General features: G+C 39.1%; 2 protein-coding genes across 9 annotated transcripts in view; both read right to left on the reverse strand.

Annotated features, from left to right (window-relative positions):
• The window catches only part of LOC136836099 (galactoside alpha-(1,2)-fucosyltransferase 2-like), a 79,627-nt gene that overhangs the window by 18,585 nt on the left and 37,216 nt on the right, over window positions 1-23,826 (reverse strand). The window lies entirely within an intron of this gene.
• LOC136836098 (protein Star-like) overlaps window positions 1,169-23,826 on the reverse strand; it is a 162,889-nt gene continuing 140,231 nt past the window's right edge. For all 8 annotated transcript variants that reach the window (XM_067100071.1, XM_067100068.1, XM_067100070.1 and 5 more), the window contains 2 exons: window positions 16,395-16,444; window positions 1,169-4,977 (listed from right to left, as the gene is read on the reverse strand). In XM_067100071.1, coding sequence (XP_066956172.1) covers window positions 4,423-4,977; window positions 16,395-16,444 — 605 coding nt within the window. In that variant the 3' untranslated portion in view covers window positions 1,169-4,422. The remainder of the gene's footprint in view (window positions 4,978-16,394; window positions 16,445-23,826) is intronic.

A 23,826-nucleotide genomic window follows, 5' to 3' on the forward strand; every position in this document is an offset into this window, starting at 1 on the left:
GTGTGTTTACATAAGGCATGTGTGTTGACTCATTCTGAAGGCCTCTCTTTTGCCCGGGATTGGTTCCCGTAAGACCTTTTTGAAGTGAACACCACTTCCATATTTCACAAGGAAAGAGCTAATGCACTTTACTTTTTCACCTATCATAGCTGCAACATTTTGTTGCACTGTCAAGACTGATATTTTTTTGTTGTTTTACAAGCCTGATCCTCATAAATTTCACAGACATCTACCACCTTTATATGCATAAATTAGCACTCCCCCACGTTGGCAACAGGAAGAATTCAATCAGCAAATATTTTTCTTTAATTACGATACTAAAAGTGAACTAATATAATGTTCCGTAACTTTTAAAAATAGATTTATGAGCTGATAGGACGACATGCAGTTCAAGTGAGTTTCCCAAGAGAAATTAACTTGTGAGACGGATACCCTTTAACAGGTAATCACGTCACACAAAAGAACATCTTTCGAGAGGCCAAAACGGTATCCTTACACAACAGGTGATCACAGCATATCGCGTCTTCTTTGACAAGGCGTTCCAGCATGCAAGGTATCCCATGGCAGGTAAGGGTAGCAAGCAATATATTCTTTGACAGGTAATAATGGCACACAAGGTATTTGTTCAAAGGTAATCAAAGCATGCAACAGGGTATTCTTTGACAGGTAATGACAGCATACCAGAGGTGTACTTTGGCGGGTAACAACACACAAAACAGGGTATTCTGTGACAGGTTGTCATAGCATGTACACAACAGGCTATCACTTGGCATGCAACCATGGCATACAATAGGGAATTCTTTGACAGGTAATCACACATACAAGTATTCTTTGGAAGCTAATCACAGAATACGGCAAGAGGTTTTTGATAGTAAATCACGGCATACAGTAGGGTACTCTTTCAACAGGTACCCACCGCATAAAACAGGGTATTCTTTTGACAGATAATCTCGGCTTACTACTGGCAGTCCTTTGACAGGCAATCACAGCATAAACCAGGTTTATAATTGAGCACAACGTATCCATCGATAGGCAAACACGGCGTACAAGGAGCAGTCAGCGACAGGTGAACACATACTTAGAGAAAATGGTCGACAGGTAACCAAGGTATTCGTCAACAGTTTTGTACATTCGCAGTCAGGGAGATGGTAACAAATGACTCATCAAATATTTTCATTCTTTTATTCAAACACAATTTGAAAACCGGCATTACAGAGTCACCAAAAGTAAGCAGCATTCCTTGAGCAGACAAAATAAATGTAGTGCACATTTTAATTTTAATAAATTTTTTATAGGATTTTATGTGCTGCAGATAACATAGTATATGAACTCTGTTGGTTACCGTTTCATCTGAAATAAGCAAAGTTCATTAATTATTTGTGCATTATGCTACAGGAATACCTGACAAATCATAACTTATATCTCAGGCGTTTAGGGCCAATACAATCTTATCAAGAAAAATCACACACAAATCATGAAAATCAGCTATTTCCCAAATCAAATCATGCATACAGTATCAGAGCAAAGAACAGATAAATATTATTTCATCCTGTCCAAACAGAAACACAGTTACCATGGTGGCTTTGCACAGAAAACTTGATGAGATAGACAGCTCAAATACACGGGAAATAATATATTCGTTGAAGCAAATACAAAAACATATAAAGGAGAGAGAGAGAGAGAGAGAGAGAGAGAGAGAGAGAGAGAGAGAGAGAGAGAGAGAGAGAGAGAGAGAGAGAGAAAGTACAACAATCACGACACTATACTAAACACAATCGAGGGTAACATATTTTTTCCAAAATTCAAGAGAATTCGCACTGACCAAGGGTCATTGAAATGGATTTTCATCCGGTTAGTTAATATTTATTGTAGTTAACATCAGCAAATGTTTGTGTGAGTACTCAAGTGTGAAGGGTAATACTCAATGTAGCCAACATCAGCAGATGTTTTTTGTGAGTATTCAAGTGTGAAGGGTAATACTCAATGCAGCCAACATCAACAGATGTTTTATGTGAGTTTTTAAGTGTCAGGAGTGATGTGTTTCCCTCGACCGAACAACAGAAATGGACATTCAAAGCGGTTAATTTAATTTTTATTTGTTCACAAGGTCACTGATAAAAAGGTAATAAAAATCTGTCAATGTTAACACACCAAACGATGAAAAAATTACGACAATCTCTTACCACTAATGAAAACTAAATGACGATAATATTGTACTTGTGATAAAAATTTGTTACCACTGGACAAACGCTGTGCAGAAAATCTATACCTGTCGAAAATTATCAAGAAAATCTATGGTTGTTATCAAAAGCGACCAGAATCCGTCATCGTTAATGCAATCACGTGATGTAGAGCTATTATTGTTGATAAAACAAAGTGGTGAACTTCTGTTACTGTTGAGAGAATAGCGCTCGTGCGGATAGTTTTGAAGGCGAAGGAGAATCTGACACGGTATATTCAGCTAGGAAGGAACGCATCTTCATGTGGCCTGAGCGGGATGTCTCTGTAGAAACTACGATTAATACTGTTTATTTTAAGGACAGCAGGATACCTCTATTTAGTCGATACATAAAGAGGGAAAAGGAGCATGGGATAATCCCAAAGAATGAGGCAGAACACTTAGAACAAAAAAGAGGTTATAGAGATAAAACAGAATAAGTGGACCAAAAACTTTCTTTGCTTATCCAGTTAAATAAAACTGCCCTTTATTTCTAACAAAAGATTATTATACATTCAGAGACAACGAGAAAGACACGGACAAAACACACACACAGACAGGCAATAGGACCTGGTGCAAACTTAATTGCTAAACTACGATTTCTTTCCTGAATGACTCAAGTTGAACGCTGTGGCCGTATATCTCTGATAGGACCTCTCTGAAAAAAATATTTGTAGTTTTATAGTGATATCACGTAAGAAGCCGAGTCCCATTTCATGCGCAGGTCTTACATACGCAGTTTAATGGAGCCTATAAAACACAAGCACACACACACACACAAACAAACAAACAAACAAAATTCCAGGACTGAATGGTTCATAAATTTCCATCGACCTTAGAGACTGTAACAAGAAATCCTTAGACCACGTCGTGCCCAGCAGCATAGATTACAACTCATCTCCCTTGTTTCTTAACAGCTAACACATCATGTCAGTGCCTTGGACGGTCACCCCGCTGTATCAACTAATCAACTTATGCAATGTATCGAATTACTGAATCTTCATCATCATGGATCATCACAGCAACAATGAAAAAAGAAGCTTGTTATCTTGTAATAAATAAAGGCATTTCATTATGTTCGGGTACAGCTCATACAGTACTTTCGATCGCAAGATGGGCAACAATGGAGTACGTTGTATCTTTTGTTGTTCGTCTGTCTTTTGAGGCGTAAAGCTTAGTGTCAAAATCCCTTTCGTTAACACATAGACGGAGAAAGTATACTTCACAATACTGTATGATAAACGTAAAATGTTATGTATTAATTGTGAATTAATCTTAGGGCCTGTGTATGTCTCGCTCTTATCTGTAGTTATGCTTTCCGCGGTAGGTTCTAAAAAGTATCGGGCACGGTTAAGGGGCTACTGCTTATGTGCATCTTGTTGGCACTATACACTGACGTCTACATAAAGACAACGTTAGTCAGATCGCAAAAAGACATCGGAAAAGGTTTTCATCAAAACATTTCACATCCTTCTTTGCATCTAGTTTATCTTTCAGCTGCGGGTCATCCTTCAAATCGAGTAAGTTTTTTACCATGATGCAAGTGGAGTTCTGAAATAATACCTGCATGATATGTATATCTCCATAAACAATAGCAATTTTAGATATCTGTATTATGTGAGATCTTTAGTCCTGTGTCTTTGGCATCATGCAATTGCCATTCAATTAAAACAACGTCAAGTCTAAAAAATACATCGCAAATTAATGTTTTCAGCAAAAGTTTTTAAGAACGCCTAAAGATATCAGCAGGAAAAAATGAAGTCATCATGCATAAATTGCCGACAAAATGTCAAGCGCTATCCTCTGTTTTACCTCTTGCCTATTGCTTTGGTTTGTTTCTGTTGTTCAGCATTGTATAATATTTAACATACTTCTTTTCATCTAGTTTATCTTTCAGCTGTGGGTCATCCTTCAGAGCAAAGATGTAATTGCTCTCAGGGTCGAAATCGACGAGGAAGTAGCCCTTACTTTCCATACGTTTCACAAATTTTGGGTCAATTTTACCCAAGCTGAGAGCACCGTTATCTTCTTCGAAGTAATACTCCACAGCAATGACTCTCACTTTGACTTTGTCGTAGGGAATCGAATAAAGGACCTCTGACTCAAAGCCCTGGATGTCGAGGGACAAGAAATCGAGTGTTTTGAGATTCAGGGCCAGAAAGTAAGAAGCTAAGGGGAGACACTGCATCACTTGGTATGTCTTCTTAGCGGTTTTGCTCCAGTTGTCTTGGACGTCGTGCAGGTGAGTTCACCGCTCTCGAGTTAGAGCGGTAGACCCACAGCATACCATGGTCAGGAGGGCCTTCTAAGAACTCGAAGGCGATCTGCTGAGGGGGGCCCTGCAACGCAAGTATTGAGAGCCAGGACTTCCTCCTCTTCTGTACCAGGTGGCGGAAATTGTTAGGTCGACCTCTACCAGGATACCAGTCCATCCTCGTTCTTTTTCCAGCCAAAGGAGCCCGAGAAGATGTCTCCTCGAGAGCCCCAGAGTCGAGGAAGAAGCCCGTCTTCTGGTCCCCAAGCAAGTACTTGACGTAGTAGTCGATGAAGTGGAAGCTGGAGACATTACTTGACGGGTAGTATCTTCTCGTTTCCTCCGGCGACGACAGATTATAAGGAAGGGTCGTCGGTGGGATCAAATACCTATCCCTAATCACCTGCAGGAGTCTCGGATCGTCGACCGCTACGGGTCCTTTGAGCCAGCTCTCGTCAACTACCGCCTTTCCCTGCTGTTGTCGTTGTCCTTGTCCTTGAACTCTCTGAAAAGAGGAATCGAAACTAATCCTGACGGTGTTACGATATGTTGTTGTTGCTGTCGTCATTAAATTAGGAGTCTTGGAGGGAGTAACTAAACAATATGCAAATTTCCGTCATCAGCATTCTTACACGACTAGATATTCGAACTTCTGTTAATACCTAATTGTCTGAGACTAGAGTTAGTAGAGTTACATACAACCTCTATGTTCATCTTAAATACTGGCTTTCATACTGAAGAAATATCAATCATCCCACTTCTTTTGCAGGTAAGGTAAAAGATATTCCCTAATAAGATATTTCCTTAAAGAAAAGCTACAAGATGTGTACGATAAATATCTGTGAGACTGATTGATAGTTTGATTAGCTCTGTAACGCCAGCAACATCACTACGAACATTCTTAAAAATTAAATGACATGAGTTATGCCAAAGGTATAAGAATATTATTCTCGCCATTTGCACACCACTAATGGCAATACATTAACAAATACAACGAATTGTTTCTTTACGTGGTAATGAATCACGTTATAAATAATCAAGCATATTTCCCTGGTGGATTCTAACTTGTATCATGATTTCTTAAAGGCCAAACTGTGTGAAAATTTTAAGAATCATGTTGATTCTTAGGCGGTTTTCCTAATGTTCAAAGGCCTTCGTCTGTCAATAAATGAAGAGTGCACTGTAGGCATTAATTACGGTTCTTTGCAGCGTGCTTTCGGCCCCTAGCTGCAACTCCATTTCGTTCCTTTTACTGTGCCTCCTTTCATATTCTCTTTCTCCCATCTTACTTTCCACCCTCTCCTAACAATTGATTCATAGTGCATCTGCGAGATTTTCCTTCTGTTACACCTTTCAAACCTTTTACTATCAATTTCAGTTTCAGCGCTGAATGACCTAATAGGTCCCAGTGCTTGGCTTTTGGCCTAAATTCTATATTCAATCATTCATTCATTCAGTCAATAAATGAAGAAGAAATAACAGGATAATAGTAGGAGTAACGATGACGGTGATGGCAGAGGATGATACCTTTCTAAATGAATGCGTACTTGGAGAAAGAAACTTAATAGGAGCTGAATGAGTAAATATTTCTTCAAAATCTTAGTGTTATTCTTAACATTTTGCTGTTAATCATTGACGTTTACTGAACTTGAAGCATTATGTTTCAGCTTTATCCTTACAGTTGTTTATCGGCTGGGCAAAGTAAAATTCAAACACCGTTGGTTGCAATTCTTTAGCAGGTAACTGTAAATTAAAACAAGGTACTTTTCAATAACTACATGCATTATATATATATATATATATATATATATATATATATATATATATATATATATATATAGAGAGTATATATATATATATATATATATATATATATATATATATATATATATATATGTATATATATGTACATGTGTATACATGAATGTGAATGAATTTTAACAAGCAATCTAACACATGACATTTTTATGCTTTATGTATTAATTCACTAATAATATTAATGGACAGCTCAGGTGATAGAAGAGTACAGTGACTGAAGGTACTTGAATGATAACGGGAACAAAAACAGTCACATTACGTTTTTCCTCACCTGGGCCCTTGGCTGTATATACGGCAATAAGTTGTTTCAAGTCGTGCATTATAAGATAACACTGAGTGCTGTGTATCACTGCCACCACAGTCAATATTTTCTGCTGGGTCCCCAACTGTACCCTTTATGGTTTTAGTTTTGCGTCGCCATAAGTTAAGAGAATCCGTATGTGGCTTCCTACAACATTCAGCACCTCTGACCATTTCTCTTCTCTTCGCTTAAATCCGACGTCACCTGAGGTAGCGCTGTCCGATCAGGACGCAGTTCCTCGTTGGACGGGTCGGTAGAGTTCTCGGCTAGCACTCTGCTAGGCCCGAGTTCGAGTCTCCGGCCGGCCAATGAAGAATTAGAGGAATTTACTTCTGGTGATGGAAATTCATTTCTCGCTATAATGTGGTTCGGATTCCACAATAAGCTGTAGGTCCCGTTGCTAGGTAACCAATTGGTTCTTGCCACGTAAAATAAGTCGAATCCTTCGGGCCAAGCCTAGGAGAGCTGTTAACCGGCTCAGTGGTCTGGTTAAACTAAGGTATACTTAACTTAATCAGGAAGCAGTATGTAAAATTACTGCTCTAGTCATAAAAGTTTTTATATCATGTTCAGTCCTCTTTATTTACCTAGGTGGGTACTGCTGCATCAGGTGTAGAATATCCGCCCATGGTTGTTTGACAGTTTTAGTCACATCATTTGAAATTATAGTTTTATATTTAGCCTCTTAATTTTCAGAATTAACATTTTATTAGGTATCTCTTATCGCAAGTTGAATGAGAATGCCCTGGCTATTTCAATTTCACAATTTCAGCATTAGGCTGTTGTTAATATTCTATGCTGTTAGTTAAAAGGGTTTTGTGTTGAATTCACCATCCAAAGATATCAAACTTATTTAAACGAGTCTCATTTGTACTTTCTTTTTCTATGGTATCTTAGTCGACTTTACCCCTGTAACTTAATGTCCTATGGGTCAGACTGTGCATGTTTCATATGGATATGAAATGGAAGACATAGGAGAATTATGTCCGTGAAACGTAAGTGTAGATTTCGTACTTATTGTGAAGTTTTTCCAGCATTTTCCAAGGAAACGGGACATCCCCAGAGAGAGAAGGTTTTGAACAACTGTCAGCATTATCAGCATTAAATTTCTTTTTAATGACGATAATCCTTTCACTATCAGCCAAAAATGAGAAGTTAACCAGGTTAAATTAAGCATATAAATAGCATGGGCAGTGATTGTTACAACTTATGTTTTGTTTGTAAAGTATTTAATCTGAGGCTTTTTGACACACAAATTTTAATGCGACAGAACACCAATGTCTCGCCCAACTTTATTATCTATTTCTCCTTTCGCACGTTCCCAACTCCATGTTTATATGTCATGCTTATTAATCGTTTGCAACTCGCCTTTAAAATTCCTGCACATTACCTGCTACTCGATTTTGACAAACACAAGTGTCCACCAGACACGATAATTATATTCTCAGGATCTTAAGTCCCATACCCATCTGTTTATCTTCCAGATGAAATCTTCGTAAGTAGGTCGTAGGTCTTCATCTCAGGATCTCAAGTCCCATACCCTTTGTTTATCTCCTAGATAAAATCTTCCTAAGTAGGTCTTCATCTCAGGATCTTAAGTCCTATACCCATTTGTTTATCTTCCAGAAGAAATCTCCCTAAGTAGGTCTTCATCTCAGGATCTCAAGTCCCATACCCATTTGTTTATCTCCCAGATGAAATCTCCCGAAGTAGGTCTTCATCTCAGGATCTCAAGTCCCATACATTTGTTTATCTCCCAGATGAAATCTCCCTAAGTAGGTCTTCATCTCAGGATCTCAAGTCCCATACCCATTTCTTTATCTCCCAGATGAAATCTCCCTAAGTAGGTCTTCATCTCAGGATCGTAAGTCCCATACCCATTTGCTTATCTCAGATGAAATCTCCTAAGTGCAGGTCTTCATCTCAGGACCTCAGGTCCTATACCCATCTGTTTATCTTCCAGATGAAATTCCTGGCAGGTCCTCATCTCAGATCTTAAGTCCCATACTCATTTGTTTATCTTCCAGATGAAATCTCCCAAGTAGGTCTTCATCTTCAGGATCGTAAGTCCCATACCCATTTGTTTATCTTCCAGATGAAATCTCCCAGGTCTTCATCTCAGTGATCTCAGGTCCCATACCCATCTGTTTATCTCCCAGATGAAATCTCTCCTGGCAGGTCTTCATCTCAGATCGTAAGTCCCATACCCATTTGTTTATCTTCCAGATGAAATCTCCTAAGTAGGTCTTCATCTCAGGATCTCAGGTCCCATACCCATCTGTTTATCTTCCAGATGAAATCTCCCTAAGTAGGTCTTCATCTCAGGATCTTAAGTCCCATACCCATTTGCTTATCTCCCAGATGAAATCTCCCTAAGTAAGTCTTCATCTCAGGATCTCAGGTCCCATACCCATCTGTTTATCTTCCAGATGAAATCTCCCTAAGTAGGTCTTCATCTCAGGATCTTAAGTCCCATACCCATTTGTTTATCTTCCAGATGAAATCTCCCTAAGTAGGTCTTCATCTCAGGATCTTAAGTCCCATACCCATTTGTTTATCTCCCCAGAGATGAAATCTCCCAAGTAGGTCTTCATCTCAGATCTCAGGTCCCATACCTATCTGTTTATCTTCCAGATGAAATCTCCTAAGCAGGTCTTCATCTCAGATCTCAGGTCCCATACCCATCTGCTTATTCCCAGATGAAATCTCCCATGTTTTTCATCTCAGATGATACATCTGTTTATCTTCAGATGAAATTTCAAGTAGGTCTTCATCTCAGGATCTTAAGTCCCATACCCATTTGTTTATCTCCAGATGAAATTCCTGGGCAGGTCTCATCTCAAGATCTTAAGTCCCATACCCATTTGTTTATCTCCCAGATGAAATCTCCCTAAGTAGGTCTTCATCTCAGGATCTCAGGTCCCATACCCATCTGTTTATCTCCCAGATGAAATCTCCCTAAGTAGGTCTTCATCTCAGGATCTCAGGTCCCATACCCATCTGTTTATCTTCCAGATGAAATCTCCCTAAGTAGGTCTTCATCTCAGGATCTTAAGTCCCATACCCATTTGTTTATCTCCCAGATGAAATCTCCCTAAGTAGGTCTTCATCTCAGGATCTTAAGTCCCATACCCATTTGTTTATCTCCCAGATGAAATCTCCTGAGTAGGTCTTCATCTCAGGATCTCTGGTGGTCCCATACCCATCTGTTTATCTTCCAGATGAAATCTCCCAAGTAGGTCTTCATCTCGATCTCAGGTCCCATACCATTTGTTTATCTTCCAGATGAAATTCCTATAGGTCTTCATCTCAGGTCTTTAGTCCCATACCCATTTGTTTATCTTCCAGATGAAATTTCCTAAGTAGGTCTTCATCTCAGGATCTCAGGTCCCATACCCATCTGTTTATCTCCAGATGAAATCTCCCAGAGTAGGTCTTCATCTCAGGATCTCAAGTCCCATACCCATCTGTTTATCTTCCAGATGAAAATCTCCTAAGCAGGTCTTCATCTCAGATCTTAAGTCCCATACCATTTGTTTATCTCCCAGATGAAATCTCCCTAAGTAGGTCTTCATCTCAGGATCTCAGGTCCCATACCCATCTGTTTATCTCCCAGATGAAATCTCCCCAAGTAGGTCTTCATCTCAGGATCTCAGGTCCCATACCCATCTGTTTATCTTCCAGATGAAATCTCCCTGGTCAAGTAGTTCTTCATCTCAGATCTTAAGTCCCATACCCATTTGCTTATCTCCCAGATGAAATCTCCAAGTAGGTCTTTCATCTCAGGATCTCAGGTCCCATACCAATCTGTTTATCTCCCAGATGAAATCTCCCAAGCAGGTCTTCATCTCAGGATCTCAGGTCCCATACCCATTTGTTTTATCTCTCCAGATGAAATCTCCTGGCAGGTCTTCATCTCAGATCTTAAGTCCCATAATTATTTGTTTATCTCCTGTGATGAAATCTCCTAAGCAGGTCTTCATCTCAGGATCTTAAGTCCCATACCCATCTGTTTATCTCCAGATGAAATCTCCTAACAGGTCTTCATCTCAGGATCTTAAGTCCTATACCATTTGTTTATCTCCAGATGAAATCTCCCAAGTAGGTCTGAGTCTTCATCTCAGGATCTCAGGTCCATACCCATCTGTTTATCTCCCAGATGAAATCTCTCCAAGTAGGTCTTCATCTCAGGATCTCAGGTCCCATACCCATCTGTTTATCTTCCAGATGAAATCTCCCTAAGTAGGTCTTCATCTCAGGATCTTAAGTCCCATACCCATTTGTTTATCTTCCAGATGAAATCTCCCTAAGTAGGTCTTCATCTCAGGATCTCAGGTCCCATACCCATTTGTTTATCTTCCAGATGAAATCTCCTTGGCAGGTCTTCATCTACCCAGGATCTCAGGTCCCATACCCATTTGTTTATCTCAGATGAAATCTCCTAAGTAGGTATTCATCTCAGATGAAATCTCCCTCCTAAGTAGGTCTTCATCTCAGGATCTTAAGTCCCATTACCCATTTGTTTATCTTCATCTCCAGAAGAAGTATCTCCCTAAGTAAGGTCTTCATCTCAGGATCTTAAGTCCCATACCCATCTGTTTATTTGTTTATCTCAGAGATGAAATTCCATAAGTAGGTCCTCATCTTAGGTCCTTCATCTCAGATCTCAGGTCCCATACCCATCTGTTTATCTCCCAGATGAAATCTCCCTGGCAGGTCTTCATCTCAGGATCTCAAGTCCCATACCCATCTGTTTATCTTCCAGGTGAAATCTCCCTAAGTAGGTCTTCATCTCAGTGATCTTAAGTCCCATACCCATCTGTTTATCTCCCAGATGAAATCTCCTAGCAGGTCTTCATCTCTCAGTCCCATACCCATTTGATCTCAGGTCCCTAAATACTTCATCTCAGGATCTGTCCCATACCCATTTGTTTCTCCCAGATGAAATCTCCCTAAGTAGGTCTTTCTTCATCTCAGTTTATCTTAAGTCCCATACCCATTCTGTTTATCTCCCAGATTAAATCTCCCTAAGCAGGTTTTCATCTCAGGATCTCAGGTCCCATACCCATTTGTTTATCTTCCAGATGAAATCTCCCTGAGTAGGTCTTCATCTCAGGATCTTAAGTCCCATACCCATTTGTTTATCTTCCAGATGAAATCTCCCTAAGTAGGTCTTCATCTCAGGATCTTAAGTCCCATACCCATTTGTTTATCTTCCATATGAAATCTCCCCTAAAGCAGGTCTTCATCTCAGGATCTAAGTCCCATACCCATTTGTTTATCTTCCAGATGAAATCTCCCTAAGTAGGTCTTCATCTCAGGATCTTAAGTCCCATACCCATTTGTTTATCTCCCAGATGAAATCTCCCTAAGTAGGTCTTCATCTCAGGATCTTAAGTCCCATACCCATTTGTTTATCTCCCAGATGAAATCTCCCTAAGTAGGTCTTCATCTCAGGATCTCAGGTCCCATACCCATCTGTTTATCTCCCAGATGAAATCTCCCTAAGTAGGTCTTCATCTCATCTCAGTTTGTTTATCTTCCAAGTCCCTAAGTAGGTCTTACCCATCTCAGGGTCCCATACCCATCTGTTTATCTTCCAGATGAAATCTCCTAAGCAGGTCTTCATCTCAGGATCTCAAGTCCCATACCCATCTGTTTATCTTCCAGATGAAATCTCCTAAAGGTCTTCATTCAGGTCTTCATCATCTCAGTTTATCTTCCAAGTCCCTAATAGGTCTTCATTTGTTTACCCATTTGTTTATCTCCAGATGAAATGAATCTGGGATCTTAAGTAATCTGTAGGTGGTCTAAGTCTTCATCTCAGATCTTAAGTCCCATACCCATCTGTTTATCTCCCAGATGAAATCTCCCTAAGTAGGTCTTCATCTCAGGATCTCAGGTCCCATACCCATTTGTTTATCTTCCAGATGAAATCTCCCTAAGTAGGTCTTCATCTCAGGATCTTAAGTCCCATACCCATTTGTTTATCTTCCAGATGAAATCTCCCTAAGTAGGTCTTCATCTCAGGATCTTAAGTCCCATACCCATCTGTTTATCTCCCAGATGAAATCTCCCTAAGTAGGTCTTCATCTCAGGATCTCAAGTCCTATAATCTGTTTATCTTCCAGATGAAATCTCCAAGATCATCTTTTAAGTCCCATACCCATTTGTTTACTCCCCACATGAAATCTCCCTAAGTAGGTCTTCATCTCAGGATCTCAAGTCCCATACCCATCTGTTTGTTTATCTCCCAAATGAAATCTCATCTGTTTATCTTCCAGATGAAATCTCCTAAGGTCTTCATCTCAGGATCTTAAGTCCCATACCCATTTGTTTATCTCCCCAGATGAAATCTCCTAAGTCAGGTCTTCATCTCAGGATCTAAGTCCCATACCCATTTGTTTATCTCCCAGATGAAATCTCCTAAGTAGGTCTCATCTCAGGATCTTAAGTCCCATACCATTTGTTTATCTCCCAGATGAAATCTCCTAAGTGCAGGTCTTCATCTCAGGATCTTAAGTCCCATACCCATTTGTTTATCTCTCAGATGAAATCATTCATCTCCAAGTAGGTCTTCATCCATCTCAGGTCCCATACCCATTTTTATCTCCAGATGAAATCTCCATAGGCAGATCTTAAGTCTTCATTTATTTATCTCTCAGGATCTGGTCTTCATCCTTGTGATCTACCCATCTGTCTTCCAGATGAAATGGTCTTCATCTCAGGATCTTAAGTCCTGCCATCTGTTTATCTCCCAGAGTGAAATCTCAGGATCTAGGTAGATCTGTTTATCTCCAGGATCAAGTCCCATACCCATTTGTTTATCTCAGAGATGAAATCTCCTAAAATGAGTCTTCATCTCAGATGAATCTGTTTATCTCCCCAGATGAAATCTCCCTGGCAGGTCTTCATCTCAGGATCTTCAGTCCCATACCCATCTGTTTATCTCTCCAGATGAAATCTCCTAAGTAGGTCTTCATCTCAGGATCTCAAGTCCCATACCCATAAGTCCCAGATACCCATTTGTTTATCTACCCATTTGTTTATCCAGATGAAATCTTCCTAAGTAGGTCTTCATCTCTTCTAAATCTCCTGAGTCCCATCCCAGTTTATCTTAAGTCCTAGGTCTTACTCAGGATCTTAATCTGCCCATTTGTTTATCTTCCAGATGAAATCTCCCTAAGCAGGTCTTCATCTCAGGATCTTAAGTCCCATACCCATTTGTTTATCTCCCCAGATGAAATCTCCTAAGTAAGTCTTTCATCTCAGGATCTTAAGTCCCATACCCATCTGTTTATCTCCCAGATGAAATCTCCCTAAGTAGGTCTTCATCTCAGGATCTTAAGTCCCATACCCATCTGTTTATCTTCCAGATGAAATCTCCCTAAGTAGGTCTTCATCTCAGGATCTTAAGTCCCATACCCATTTGTTTATCTTCCAGATGAAATCTCCTAAGTGTCTTCATCTCAGGATCTTAAGTCCCATACCCATTTATCTCCCAGATGAAATCTCCCTAAGTCCAATATCTCAGGCCTATACCCATTTGTTTATCTCCCCAGATGAAATCTCCCTCAAGTAAGTCCCATACCCAGTTTATCTTCATTTGTCTTCATCTCTACTTAAGCCCCATACCTATCTGTTTTTTTCCACTGTTCAAACAGACATTGTTTTCCTTAGGTCTTCATCTCAGGATCTCAAGTCCCATACCCATTTGTCCCCCAAATGAAATCTCCCTAAGTAGGTCTTCATCTCAGGATCTTAAGTCCCCTTGTTGTTTATCTCCCAGATGAAATCTCCTAAGTCAGTCTTCATCTCCAGGATCTTAAGAATCTCCCAGATGAAACCTAAGAAGGTCTTTATTCAGGATCTTAAGTTATTTTCGGTCTCAAGTGGAAGAGAACGCAGAGGCAAGAGGTCTTCATCTCCAGGATCTTCAGAACCATAAAATGACATTGCCATACTGGTCCAGGAATCTTCCTGGTCTTCATCTCAGGATCTAAGTTACCCATCTGTTTATCTTCCAGATGAAATCCCAAACTCAGGGTCCCCATACCCATTTGTTTACAGATGAAATCTCCTAAAGATCTAGTCCCATACCCATCTGTTTATCTTCCAGATGAAATCTGTTATCATCTGATCTTGTAACACAGATGAAACTTTGTTCAAGAATAGTTTATCTTCAGATGAAATCTCCATAGTCTTCATCTAGCTAAGTCCAATATCACCATGAAAAAAATTTGTAATTTCTAGTGCTTTTTCCACTGTTCAAACAGACATTGTTTTACCCTTACTAAGCAAGGAATCCAGCCTTCCTATTTTCAGGTGAGGCAACATAAAAGTAATTGCCATACTGGTCCAATAATCTAGTTCACATCAAAGATCCTAGTTCCTCCTCTGATGAATCAAGAACACAAACGCCACTTCATGTCCATCCCATACTACGCAGACGCCTCAGGTAATCAATAGGCTTTCGGAAGGGGACCCTTCCAGGGCTGGGGGGCGTCAGGGGGTATCCGGGACGTGGTCTCCAGAGGAAAGCAATCTTAATACACCCCCACCATGCACCTCAAAACCATTAAAAACGAACCCCAGCTCTCTGTCTCCACCATATTTCCCGTTTGTTTTTTCTACATTTTTCCTGAAATACTTTCGATTCTTGAGAATTCTGCAGGACTAAATTCACTATACAAGCCAGCCAAGGCTGCCCATCTTTCTTGCCTTCCTCCGTAATTTATTTTTCAAAGACTTCGTTCCCTAGATGCGTTTGATAAACTTTAATTGATTCAGTTTTTCTTTTTCTCCCTTCTTTCAGAGATCTTTTGTTTAAGCTTTAGTTAAAGTAAAGAAAACGGTCAGAAAAGAAAATTAGTGAAAAAATAAATGGGGCTCAAATAACTGCCTGAACAAGCGAATTCTTGCTCCGTCAAATGATTCTGTGCGTAGATCGTGTCTTTGGGGTCTAAAATAAAAATTGGACACACACTGCCTGTAATGATGACCTCATAAAAACCAGTTTTTCATACACAGATTTCAAAGAAAAACTAAAACATTCGACTTGTCAATCGAACTTCCTAACTTCGGGTCCAGAGTAGGTGTTCTTGAAGTTCGGCTAACTTACCTTGTATTCAATGATATCGTGTCACTAATATTCTTACGTCATTAAGAATGCAAATCAAGACATATCCCAAGGAATATTCGCGAACATACCGCGTTGATGGAAAAGCATTTGAATGAACTGTGCATCACTATGTTCCATTTTAGTTTCACGCAGCAACTTCAATACTTTTCGGCTAGAATGCCGCTTCCTGTCTATAGTCAGGATTATCACGGTTAGATTACACAGATTCTGGACAAGCAGCCTCCAGGCTTCTCTCACTAGATCCTTGTACGCAGCCACTTCGTGCTATGTTACCCCAGGACCCACTTAGTGGGTCCTGTGTTACCCAAGTTGGGATTACCAGTCCTGGGATTACCGCATACAATACAGCATCGCCTCTTTACCAGAAACTTCCCCATTCCAGAGCTATTACAGACCATGAATTATCTGGTACCCTAATAAGTACGTGCCCCTGATAAAGAATTTACTTAATCAAGTGGTCTCTCTGTAAATGTAAATTGGGCACAGTTGGATATGTTGCTTTTATTTGCTGTTTTTCCACAGAAATTTATAACTCTGGAAGACGATGAATGACTGAATAGAACCTCTTGAATAAATGTATGGAGAAAGAGAAACAGGACGGAAAGAAGGGCAGAGAATAAGATCGGAAGAGAGAGCAAGAACATAAAATCTAAGAACATACCTTAACAGTGCTTGTGAAAATCGATGGCAGATTCTTATTCCACGTCAAATCTGTTGAAACAAAGAGACACTAGTTTCTATTTTCCATCCTTTACCCTTTTTTTATCATGCCCCTACTGTTCTCTTGTCCATACTTGCTCTTTTTATCCTGCAGAAAGTTACTAGTTTTGCTCTATATGTATGTTTGCACACTTTCGTTAATAATGATAATGAAAATAAAGGGCGTAACAAAAATCTGCAGTGATATAAAGGCGTTTTCTCTGTAGATCCTTACAAGCTTTCACAAGTATTATTACATTCCTAATGAACATTAGCTATTACGGGACAATTCAAAAGGCTATTGACTGGCAAGATTAAAGGGAATAATTTGTCTGTGAAAACCTGTGAAAGCAGGTAAAGCTAATAACAAATAATTAAGAGTGAAAAGGCTATTTACTGGAAAGATTAAAGAGAATAAATTGTTTACCTGTGAAAATCTGTGAATGAAGGTAAAACTAATAACACAGTCTTTTTATTTCCTCTGGGCTGATGTCCCGAACAACAAAAACTGTTACTATGCTGCTACTCATTCCCAAGCCAACTGATGTTTAGCCATACCCATGGCCTTCTTCAGGGTTACAATAGGTTTATGTGGAATTACACTCTAATGCACAGGGAGGTAAAGCAAAAAAAAAAAAAAAAATTGATCGAAAACCAATAATCCAAAATGAAAACAACACAAACCACACTCTTCGCAAAAAATGAAGTTTAACTAATTGCACAAGCCAGGACGTTTCTCTAAGAGTTCACTGGCTTAAGAGAGAGCCCCAGAAATCTGCAGTGACGCTGCATCTAGCAAAGGTCACATTGAGAGTCGTTCACACCTTCCTCGAATTTAAATCTGCAGCCAGGTGCTGGTCCCGGACCCCCTTGAACCCCCAGGGGTGACAGTGCTTCCCATCACAGAAGCGGCCATCAGTGTTTAACAGTTTATAAGGAGAGGCTTTCATGCCTCCTCTGAATAAGACTTGCAAACGACGACGGTTCCAGCTTCCTTGGATCTCCCACGGGTGACGATGTTTCCTATTACAAGGGTTGATGTCAGCTTTGGATGGCGGAAGACCTACAGAAGTACTTTCCAGCAGCTGTGGTTTACCTCCCCCTGTGATGTTGCAGCTTCTCCACATTCATCCAGGGCATCCACGCCTTTCCATTTTTCTTTGCAGTGAAAGGGAGACCACAGCTACAGGAGACTACTTCTGAAGGTCTTCAGCAAACCATAACTGACATCCACCCTAGCAGTGAGAAACATCATCACCCCTAAGAGATCAAATGAACCTGTGACCAGCAAAGTTTGTAAGTCTGAATTCACAGGAGCCTCTCAATATAAACTATATAGGATGGGACACTGGTGGCTTCCCTTATGATGAGGAGCACTGCCGCCCTTGGGAGATCAAGGGAATCTGGGACCAGTGTTATTTGCAAATTTAAATTCAGAGGTGTGAAAGCCTCTCAGTATAAACTGTGTTGTACACAGAGTGGCTGCAGAATCCTAGGGTTCTCTATAGGCCATGAGATTTCTGAAGAAGCTCCCTGGTGTGTGAACTTTGTTAATTTCCTTATTCTAAAATGTGAAATTTTTTGTTAAGTTTTCATTCTACTGTCAATCTAGTGTAGGCTAGAAGAAGGGCATGAGTTGATGGCTGAAACTGCTGTCAGTTTGGGAATGAATAAACACAGCAGCATAGTAACAGTTTTTGTTTAACAGTTCAAAAATGCAGCCTTGAAGATGTTGCCATTTATCCAAAAAACTATTTCTACTTTTGGTTAACCTAAATAGGCTAGTCCTTCTATGTACTCTATTTTCAGCATCTCATCTGCTTGGGATGAATACATTTTCCATGCTACCTTGAAGTCAATAAAACTTTGATTGCTCGCACTCTCTTTCATCTCTTCCTTTGATTATTTGCCATTTCAAATTAACTTAAAAGTAGATATAAGTATAGCGTCGAATCTTACTGAATTAAAGATCTAAAGCATAGACTGGGCCAGGATCGTTAATCTAAAAAAAGGAAGGGAGGGGGTTGAGAAGTACCGCCTCAAAATTTGAAACCTTATTATAAAATGTCATAGACAAGGTCAATGCAGTTTTAGTATGTCCAATTCTTTAGTAAAAGAAAAACTATTCTTCATCACCAAACCAATATTGAAGCAATATGAACATTCAAAATGTTGACAAAGGAAGGAAATTATTTCATTATCAACAAGACTTACAGAGGCGAGACATGAGATAAAGAATGGGAACTGATATTGACATCAGACGATAGATGATGAAAGTCTAATGGAGGTCGAAAATTCTGAAGAGCCGAATTATCGGTAAAACCACTTACTGTAATAGAGCAAAGAGGACCTTTCATAAACTAGAAAAAAAAAAGAGTAGGAGAGATAACAGAACCACAATAAACATTTGAAAAGGGGGGGCGGAGCAACTGTTACAAAAAGAATAACATCACGGATAAAGCACATGCGTACAAGCTAAGAATGAGTTTGAAAGGCTGGAGATTAAATGCAGATCAGGGAGAAGAGATAAGATAAGATAAGAGGTAGGATAGAAGTTTCCCACTGGATCTTGCTTTGCAGAATGTAGACCAAGGATCTAAAAAAGAAGAGTTGAATTCACCGTGCTTGAGAAAGCGACACTTAATATTTTCAGATAATCAGAATAACATTAAATTTTACAGCGTTAAACTGGTAGTTAGGAAGTCACTGTTGTGATTTTCCTGTGGAACCTGTGGAACCCGATGCTGTAACGGTGAATGTTTCCAAGAGGGAAATGGTAGGTGTAAACATACAACAATTATATATAAAAAATACTAAAAACACAGAAGCAAAACATTTATGAAACTTGAAAGCTAACATAAAAAACAAATCATGCAACATTTGCTCAACGACAACAAAGGTTCTCATTGTATATCAACTTCCACTGTCATTATTGTAATATATGATGAAAAGCATAATACACATTCTTGTGCAAGAAAAAACTTAGAGCAAGTGAATTATAAGCTCTTTTTTGTGAAGGACTGAGATTAATTCCAGTTCCATCATATTCTTTATTCTAACATTCACTTAGTAAAGGACAATTGAAACTGATCCATTTCTACCACGGTAGTACTGCAAGGTATAAGCCGCAGCTGCCTTTATGAATGATAACATTTTATATTGCTTTTCTGACATGATCAACTTTTACTTACTGAAATTTTTCTGTCGCAATTTAGGCTTTATTTAACTGGAGCTAATTATTATTTTGTAGAATTTCGAACCTGTTTTTCATCGTTGACAATTTAACACTTCTCTTTCCATACAGTTTAATAATTCCATTTCCTAAAAGACAAGACGGACAATAAATTATAACAAATGTCTTAAATATAACCACAATAAGCGAGGAACGGTGTCAAATACATGCATAATACAAAACAAGTTTCTTAGCTAAGATGGCTTCCCTATGTTAACATTTGTTTCAGATGTTTTTAAGTATGTATGAAGCATGATTCTGACAAATATTAGGTTATGTAAGTTCCAATCAAATTTCATAAAGCATTTCTGCACTTGATTTACTTTTGAAACTATATATATATATATATATATATATATATATATATATATATATATATATATATATATATATATATATATATATATGTATATATTACTAACAGGACTTCATTAAAACTGGATGGTATCTAGCAGAGACATTTATTCAGGGAAAGCTTGCTAGGACTAACAGTCCTCATCGTCAAGTATGCATAGAATGACCGGACACGTGGGCCAGTTGTATTTATGTGTGCATGGGGAGTGGATTAAAGCCCTTGTTTTTCCAATTCTGTATGTTGGCTTCCTTAATCCTTTGATTATCCTCCTCCTCCTGTGTGGCCCTGCCCTCATGACCTTGGTCTTTCTCCACCTGCGGCTTCTTCTGGGAGTGTGTTGTCCATGTGATCTCTTGTGTTTTTGTGTCCTTTTGTCTATTATAGTGTATACAATTTGAAGATAGCTATACACTATAATAGACAAAAGGATATGCAAAAACACAAGAGATCACATGGACAACATACTCCCAGAAGAAGCCACAGGTAGAGAAAGGCCAAGGTCATGAGGGCAGGGCCATACAGAAGGAGGATAATCAAAGGATTAAAGAAGCCAACATACAGAATTGGAAAAACAAGGGCTTTAATCCACTCCCCATATACATATAAATACAGCTGGACTATGTGTCTGGTCATTCTATGGATACTTGATGCTGAGGATTGTTAGTCCTAGAAAGCTTGTAACTTTTCCTGAATAGATATCACCGCTAGATACCATCCAGTGCACAGAACAATTGTTTGAGTGATAAAGTTAATGTGTGTATATATATATATATATATATATATATATATATATATATATATATATTCTTTAATAAATTAGAAGCATTTTGCAAGGTGTGTGCAATATCAGAACAAAGGCAAGTGAAGAAATGCTGTATGTAACCAAATTTCTGACTAAATTATACTATGTACGTTTATGTTGCATGCAAGTATGCATGTATGTATTATGTAGTATACATGCATGTATGTGTGCATGTATTAACTGCCACTGCAGGTGTAGCAGGCGGTTCTACTTAGAATCGGCTGTCCTAGGATTTGCCTAAGGCTTGTGATTTTTATGCACCATGTCCCAGGTCAGAGGAGCACCTACTAGAATGTTGAGAACCTCTATGAACTTATCCCGCTTGAGGCCAATGGCAACCACATTGTCGTGCCAGTCTATTGACCGAGAACTGCTTCCTCTTTCTCATTCCACCAATTATTTATTTTTTTTTAAACTCTTCTTGTCCTACTATACGTTTTGTGCTCCCTGTGACCCCATCATGAAATTTTTCATACCCCCTCATCTATGCTTCCAATCTTCACATCATGAAACCAAACCAATAATTAATCTATTTTCTCTTTTCCTGCTCTTAAACTTCCTTCTCATAAAAGGCATGGGTCATTACTGACAACCACAATTTTACCAACGCCTCACGAACGTAAATTTATACTTAACTTTTGCCTCAAGGGAATAATGATGAGCTACATTCCATCCACCCATCTTATCACTGTCAGTCAACTTGCTCCTCCACCTAACAAACTTTACTTCACAATTTTCTCTTTCTCAAGTACACTTGGAAATATTGTTGCTGAAACTCGAGACTCTTTCCATACATATTTCTGCAAGAACTCTATACCCATCAACAATACCATCTTTTTCTGGTACATGCTGTTGCATTAATACGATTTATTAATATCACTTATCACCAAACCCAGTCAAACACAGGTTCAGACTCTCCCAAAAGCATTTGCTTTTATTCTCTTTCTTTTCTTTCCCTGGGTCATATACGCTCTGTTACAACTTTTGAGCCTGCTAGAATCAGTGTTACCCATATAGCCTAATCCTTAAATTAATGCATGCATACTCTTTCTACCATCCCCCATTCACTTGTTACTATAAGCACCTCTACACTATTTAGCTACACCAAACACAATCACTGTGCATTTTCTATTCCAACACTCACTGTCCTTTCACCTGAATCATTTAAGACCAAAACATATAGTTTTCCTTACTTGCACACATACACTATCATAAATTTCTTTTTGTCCCACATCCGCGTGCATTTAAAACCCCTAAGACTTTGTAAGTAATTATTTTTTTTGCAATGTTTGCAAAGGGTATAATACAGAAAACCCAGTGCTTCCCTGCCATTTGGTGAATTTCAAACGTTGCACCATACAGGAATGAAAAGTTTAGTTTCTGTTGGCCTCAATAGAAGAGCTCATCTGTCATTTAAGGGTAATTTACTTCCACCAGCAAGTCCACAAACCTTTCCTTTGTACTCTGCAATGGGTACAGTATATTTGTACCATAAACCAATGGTATTTCCTAGAGCAATACTGTCCATGCTGCAGAGCAGTCCTCAGCAAACAGACTGACCTGACATCTGTGGCTGTCGTTGACCTCAGCAGATAAAGCCTCATCCATCACTTAAAGGGCATTTCTTCCCATAAGAGATTTGCAACACTCCATTAGATGTCCTCTGCCTTGAGATGCGGTGACTTGGAATCCAAAGACATTGGAATTTTCTAGGGAAGCAGTGTTGGGTTGTACAGCAGCTTATTAGCATTATGGTAGCAGTCAATTTTAATGGGTGTGTGTGTGTGTGTGGGTATGAAATAGTTAACTATGTCGGTTTTTTAATTATACATATAAACACTAAACATAACATGTGCTTGTCTGCATTTACATGAGCAAGGCTGAGTGTGATTTGAAAAAATGTAAGAAACTGCCACAATAAAGGTGAATTATACTGGAGCACTAAAAGTTTCCTTACACCCTACTGAACAGAGTACCGTTGCCAAGAGTATTGTATAGAATTTTTGTCGAGAAAGAACCATCTTTACCCTCTGGCTGGAGCTGTCACATCTGAAAAACAGTACTGTTTTGACATATGCTGTATATTTAGAGTGTAATGAATAAACGCCATATACTTATACAGTAATATATAGAGTATCATTGGCATATCAGTGTGCTATATCTTACTTCATACACATGGAAAGTTAATGTTTATGCTCCCAGTTTGATAAAATGAGTATATTAAAGTGACAACATATAATAAAAAATTAATCTAACAAAATTTCACCTGTAAGTATCACATTTGAAATGCATTTAAACCTAAAATAATAATCTTGAGATCTAATTAAATATTCAAGCAATACCACAAATTAGAAGTGGGTAATAAGATGACACAAGGTAAACATGGTCACTAAGCTGCCACATGGTAGATTTAGGCACTAAGATGCCGCAAAGTGAGGGTGAGGACTAAGCTACTGTAGGGCAGACGTGAGTAATAAAGTGCTGCAGGGTAGACAAGGGCACTATGCTGGCCTCAGGAGATACATATGCTGCTATGAAGTAGACACGGGCACTATGCTGCCACACAGTAGATGTAGGCACCAAAGTGCTACCAGGGTAGACGCTAAGCTGCCACAGGGCATACATAAACACTAAGCTGCTGCAGGGTAGACATGAGCACTCAGCTGCCACAGGGTGGAAGTAGATGTGCAAAGTATACATGGACACTATGCTATTGCGGGGTAAATCTGATCATACAGCTGTCATAAGTGTGGACGCTAAGTTGCCTCTGGGCAAAAATTACCAATAAACTGCTGTAGGGTAGATATGTAATTATGGGCACTAATCTGCTGACAGGATGGACACTATGTTCCCACTAGGTGGAAGTGAGCACTCAGCTGCCGCAAGGTAGCTATGAGCACTAAGCCAACAGAACAGGTTTGGGAACTATGCTGCTGCAGGGCAATTCTCTACGAAATTATTTGCTCATCACTGTTCATACCATTATATCAATTTCCATTAAACTA

This window comes from Macrobrachium rosenbergii, chromosome 56, assembly GCF_040412425.1.
Source record: "Macrobrachium rosenbergii isolate ZJJX-2024 chromosome 56, ASM4041242v1, whole genome shotgun sequence".
Lineage (NCBI taxonomy): Eukaryota > Metazoa > Arthropoda > Malacostraca > Decapoda > Palaemonidae > Macrobrachium > Macrobrachium rosenbergii.